At 55.0% G+C, this 6032-nt stretch overlaps 1 protein-coding gene across 1 annotated transcript; it reads left to right on the top strand.

Moving 5' to 3' along the window:
* Positions 1–1829: 1829 nt before the first annotated feature.
* On the top strand, positions 1830–5798 carry LOC131211555 (uncharacterized). The gene is made up of 8 exons (XM_058205068.1): positions 1830–1838; positions 1949–1992; positions 2072–2205; positions 2290–2746; positions 2841–2936; positions 3019–5004; positions 5076–5598; positions 5661–5798. The coding sequence occupies exons 1-8, from the start codon at positions 1830–1832 to the stop codon at positions 5796–5798; spliced, it is 3387 nt and encodes a 1128-aa protein (XP_058061051.1).
* The last annotated feature ends 234 nt before the right edge of the window (positions 5799–6032 follow it).

Here is a 6032-nt window from a genome sequence, read left to right as displayed (position 1 = left end):
AACCAATCTTCGCGGGACGTCGTCCAGCGCCCGACAGCAGAATTATGTTACTTGCTAATGGTTTCAGATGTTAAAATTTACTCCAAACAACCGGTCCGGACCGCTCCGGTCGGTCTTCAAAAGTTCATTTACCGGACCGTTCCCCAATGATGGCCAGCAGTATGGAGTGTAAACTCGTTTACCGTCTTGCAATCGCCACTACCGTGTGGCGCACTACCGGAAGCTGTGGCCCTGCAACGGCACACGGAAAAACGTTACGAGCTTGCCGATCTTTAAGTGTACAAACTGTTTTCAATTGAGCTGGCTGGCCGTTGGCTGCAGGGCGAATTTTGGGCCAATTTTACACACGCCAAGAGTCGCTCATATGGGAGCTCCGGATTGCCGTACCTTCGAGAAGGCACCCGTTGAAGGAACCCTGGTTCCACCGAGACTTTTCGAGACAATGCTCTCAATTTATGACTCGGCCAAATTTATACGCTCGATAAAAGCCTTTTCGGGTTGGAATAAATCTCCGACAAGCTTACAAGTGGAGCCATTTTCGGTCTCCTGATGAGTGTTAAAGAGCTTCCGATAAAGCGTCTCGGGGCCGAAAAGTTTCCCTAAAGTTGCGCCCGCTCGAGTGTTGATGTTGGACAACACGTATAGTTATCATCAGTTGAGATCGGCAAGGTGCACTTCATCTCGAGTAGAACCGTCCTGGAAGCCCCGACGGCATAAGATCTTGTGATGGACCAAGCAACGAATGTAATTGTTTTGATTTAATTTGAATGCAGCGCAATGTGATTGGGTGGAAACTGAATGTAATTCATGTAATGTAATCATGTAATTTCGATTGCAATGTCGACATTCTTCATCCGTAAGTAAAAGCTACCGAAAGTACCCAAAGGGCCGAAAAAATGGATTGCCTTTACACCCGACCCGACCGCGCGTTAGAGTTTGTTAACACTGATTGGATAATATTTATGTGCTTCTATGAATCATTTATGAAATTATCCTTCGCCGCCCGGTGGAAGGTGGAACAACTCGCCCCAATCGCGGATGGGACGGCAATTTGGCAGTGTGAATGAACGGAAGTACCGGCGTCAGGGTCTGCCCGAATCCTAACGACCCCGGAGGCGGACGGCGGATGTTACGGGGTCGTAAGATGGTTTGTGTCTCGGTGGGCCAAAGTTCATTAATTTGTGCCCTTGGCCCAGCACTCTCATGCACGTCTTGAGCACTCTTCGCCTTCAAAAAAGGATTCTCTCGATTGGCACCAAGACCCGGGACAGCGGTTGGAGTGCAAAATACCTTACAACTACCGATATCGCCAACGGGCTAATGGAATGTATCGGAGTGAATTGCAACAAAAAAGGATCCAATCGATGCTCGGCGATGGCTCGGCCGTTATGAGGGTCGCCAGGAAAAGAGCGTATTTTTGCTGCGCCCCATAATAATCACAACGTGTAAAACTGTTTGATGGTGGGTTTTTGGCAACCCGGTCACGTCGCGCCGGAAACGGATGTTATTGACGGCCAGGCCCGGGACGGTAGCGTATCGATTGCACGCGCGCGCCTCCAGAAGGATTGTTTGTATGTCTAATTTATCCGCTCGAGTTTCCCCTCGAGACGCACTCGGCCAGAACGTAGTCATTTTGCGACCAAATTTACTATTCATCGGCGCACTGTAATTGACTGTGCATGTTGAAGTTCAATTTGTGCTCCGGAGTCGTGCGCTCAATTGCGAGCATTTCCTGTCCTGTCATCGAATATTGTAATCACTGTGTAGGCGATGATCAAAGCAATCGTCGGGTTGCCATCGACGCATTTCGGGTGCTCATTTTGTCGACGATGCCTAAGGTAAGCCAAAAAGAGCACGGATCAATCTAATTTCGCGTTGTAATGCAAATACTCAAGCTAATTAATATTCTTTCTGTACGCTCTTCTTTTTCGTTTACATTTACGACCAGCCACCGAAGAGCAAGGAACCGAAAATCCCTCCCGAAGAGGCGCGGTAAGTATTGAACGAAAAACTGCAACCAACTTCGGTCACCGCTCACTGAGATTGCTTCGTTTTTGTTGTCTCCGGCCAGCCATGCTTTGCTGCAGCAACAAGAAGAACAGGCTGCCGACGAACAGCGACGGCTCCGGGAAAAGGCCGCACAAAATCTGAAGGAATACAACCAGCGCCGAGTGCTGTTGGTGGAAAGTGTAAAATTATTTCGCCGTAAGAAGCAGAATTCATGATCCGGCGGCCACCAGTAATGGAGGTTCAATTGAGGATCAATTTTCCATTTTTTCGCCCACCCAGGGCTCGAAAAAAGTGCCTCGGACTACCGACGTCAGCAAGCGGACCGGAAAGAGTGGTCCGATTTTGTGTCCTGCCGTAAGCCTCCCGATCCGGCCAGCGCCCCGGAGCTTCGGGCGGCCCTGTACCAGTGGACGTATCGGCGCGAGCAGCACGAAAAGAGTTCCGTCAGCTGGACGCTGGCGGCCGACGAGCGAAGCCCGCTGACGCAGGACACGGCTGTGTCGGAGCGAAAAACGACCCGGCAAGATCTGCGGCAACTGTACCGGAACATAGGCGCAATTTATGTCCCGACGGTCCGCGAGGCCTTGGCGGTGCTGAAATCGATCGAAGACGGCGTGGCCGGTGCGGAGCCGCAGCCCGAAGTGCTGCTGGCGAGGGACGAAATCCGGAAGTTCATTAGCGATTCACTGGACAGGATGACCTTTCGTGTTGGCAGCAACCTAGCTCGAGATATGGAGTAAGTAAACACCGGCTGCCGGCTGCCGGCTTTCGGCGCCGCGCATTAGCATCGGTCCGCCGGCATGGTCTCCCCTCTTTTTTCGTCCTTAAAGAGTCCTGGATCCGGTGATGTGCGAGTTTCAGTACGCGAGCGACATTGTGGCCATTTATTTTTGGTCCTTTCGCCATGTTCCTCTGCCGCCAGATTAGTAAGTTGCAACACGCTTGCTCCGGCGTGCGGCCTTCACATCTCTCGCTCTCTCTCTCGCTCTCTCTCTCTCACACGCGTAGTAATCTTCTTATGAAAGCGGTGAATATGGCCCCGCTCCGGCTCATCCTGCACCGGCCACCGGGGTTTGATTTAAAGAACGCGCTGATCCGGGGCCTCTGGCACGGGTTCGATCACTACAGCAGTATGGACCCGACACGGGTTGTGGGGCCGCTGCCGGCACCGGCCAAGGAGCTCATCGCGGCCCAGGAACTGGAGTGGAACGAACGGCAGGAAGTCAGGCGGAAACGTCTGACAGCTTTGCGCCAGCTGCGGGATGATTACGAAAACGAACAGCGCCGTAAGCAAGCCGAAGCGGAAGCCCTGGCAGCCGAGCAGCAAAAGCCCGGCGCATTCGGCGGCCCGCCAAAGCCTGCCGGGGGCAAAGGCAAAGGGGTCAAGAGGGGGGCCAAAAAAGGGAAAACGAAACAAGGACCGGAACCGGTAGCGGTTCCGGCAGTGATTACGGGCGAAACCGAGGTCGACATAGACGACGAGTACGAGCGCCAGCAAAGCGATCAGTTTCGGGACACTTTGGAGCCAATCGGCCCAAAGTCACTCCCGCTGAGGGACGGCTACCTGAACCTGCGGGAGTACGGCATCACGGGCGGGGTCTACAAGCTCACACGCTTCGCTAAACTGCCGCAACCCGTCGAGCTGCGATCGGATTTCATCTTCACCTGCAAACCGGTCGGTCTGGACCTGTCAGAAAGCCAGCCGGAATATAGGGCACTCGAAAGTGACGAGGTGATTAAAATTGAACTCCACCTGCCGGCCGGCTGTTTCTGGTGGGAAGAACCGACCGTGTGTCGCTGGGAGCCGTGGGAAGAAAGTGACACATTCCGGCAGCTATCCCCAGCCGTCCAACGATTCCATCTCCAGTACGATCAGATCCGAGCACACGAAGCGTCGCGCCTGTTTACAGCCAGGGCCACGGGACCGAGGCAGACGAAAGTTGTGCCAGACTTCCGGCTTGTGGATGTGCCGGTCGAAATCAGACGGCACTACCTGATCCGGGAACACATATTACCGCGCCTCCCGGAAGGATATCGGTTCCACGCGGAGTTGAAACAATTGTATTCCATTTTGCGGGAAAGGACCACACGACGGAAGGCGCTCGACCGGGAGCAGCTGGCTCGGAACGAACTGATGCTGAAGTATGATCGATTTCTGCAGGCTAATCAGCAGCCCCGGGAGTGGCCCTCGTTCTCGGAACTACGCCTTCCCACTGAAGCTGACATCGGTTCGGAGCGCAACGCCGTGGCCGACTCCAGGCGAAAGACCCCGAACGCTGTAATGGATGCAAAATTGGACCACCTTTCACTGTTACATCCAGCGCATCCTCGCTATCTGCACCCTCCACAACCCGTCGCGCGTCGTCCGCTGACCGTGGCCGCCAAGGACCCTGACAGCACGGCGCAAACCATGGAGGAGCTGGAGCGCTCCCTCGAAGCGTGCATCTCCGCGGACGATGACGAGGCCGGCGAGCGGTTGTGTGATATGTTTTCGACATTCCTGAACCTGCTCGCGTATTTGCGGGACAAGGAGAAGCCAGCGTTCCCATCGCTTCCAGTGCCGGGAGCGGAGGATCCGGTGCCGACCGTGAAACACGTGTCCGTCAGAGCTGGCACACGGGAATTCAAACATCGGCACCTGGCATCGAGGCCGTCCAGTAGAAAATCACTCACTCAAGAACTGAGAGGGCGTCCCCAGGAACCAAAGCGAACCCGGAAACGTAAGAAATCGCTAACGAAACGATCCCACTCCGTGGCCGTGGAACAGCCTGACCGGGCGACGAGCGAAGACCGCTCGAAGACGGATGGGATCTTGACGCGGATCGAACACGAACCGGGCCGTTGGTCGACCAAAGCGATCCACAGCCAATCGTACGATCCCGTCGGCAGAGTGTTAACCTTTTGGACCGACCGGCTTGGAGTTTATGGGTTGGCTGCCCGTCGATACAGTTTACTACCCCTTCGCCAGTGGGACATGCGACGCCTGGGGCGAGTGTAAGCACCCGTTTCCGAAATAGTTCTTGGTCGATAGTGTCCCCGATTCGAATTCTTCTCTATATCTCCAGAGCCGATCTGACAACCGTTATTTCACTCCGAACCGGGGCCGGGCTTGAAATTGTTTTCTCCGTCACTTCCGGAGGCTACCGGGTGCAGGTTGGTCAGGAACATCGGGAACCGCCCAACGAGGAGGTCGTGGTCCCCCGGCACGACGAGCTGTCTCTGGAGGAGCTCCAGGAGCTCCTGGCCACGCTCAATCTGCATCTGTTTCCGCAACCAGACACCTGCTTCTACACCACCGGAATGCCAGCTGGGGCTCACAAGCACGAACCGATGGAACTCCACAATCTGCGATGTTTGGCCGTGTTTTGTTTAACCCACCACTTCCGCCACTGCCTGTGGAACCGATATGCCGATCGGCGCACGGCACTCGTTCGGTGCCGCCAGTTGATTGAAGGGCGCCCGGAACCGGAATTGGAAACCATCAAGATAACGCCCCTCGGCGTACTGACGGTCGAAGTGGAGGAGCTTTGTTCGCCCACCCTCGAGCAGATCCTGCTGGCGTACCATCCGCGACCCGCGGACCAAAGCGTAAGTGACCCGGGCGTAAGCGTGAATCGACGGGCTGAGGTGTCTCATTCGCTTCCTTTCAGTACAACGCCGACGGTTACGGTCTGCTGAAGGGCACCCTTGAAGAACCCTCGCGGAAGGCGCTCGCTAAAACGCCGCCCTTGCTCCAGTGGAACGTTGGCCAGCTCTTGCAGAAGCTACGACTGCTAAGCTACTCTTGAAAGGGGCCGGACCGACCGACCGATTGTAGTCATCGGAACGCTCGGGCCGGAGACCTATCATTAATGCATTACAAAATCACGCCAATTGCAGTCACGGGGGCTTGATGAGACACGTCCAGACAGGCCAATTCGAAAGTATCAACCGAATCATCATCATGGCTAGGGATGGCCACGGTTCGCCAAGCATTAATCATCGCCATGGCGGCTGTCGGCCTCGTTTTCGATCCAATTACC

This window comes from Anopheles bellator, chromosome 2 (assembly GCF_943735745.2).
Source record: "Anopheles bellator chromosome 2, idAnoBellAS_SP24_06.2, whole genome shotgun sequence".
Lineage (NCBI taxonomy): Eukaryota > Metazoa > Arthropoda > Insecta > Diptera > Culicidae > Anopheles > Anopheles bellator.
Note: the sequence above shows the minus strand (reverse complement) of the source record. Positions and strands in the feature narration are given on the sequence as shown.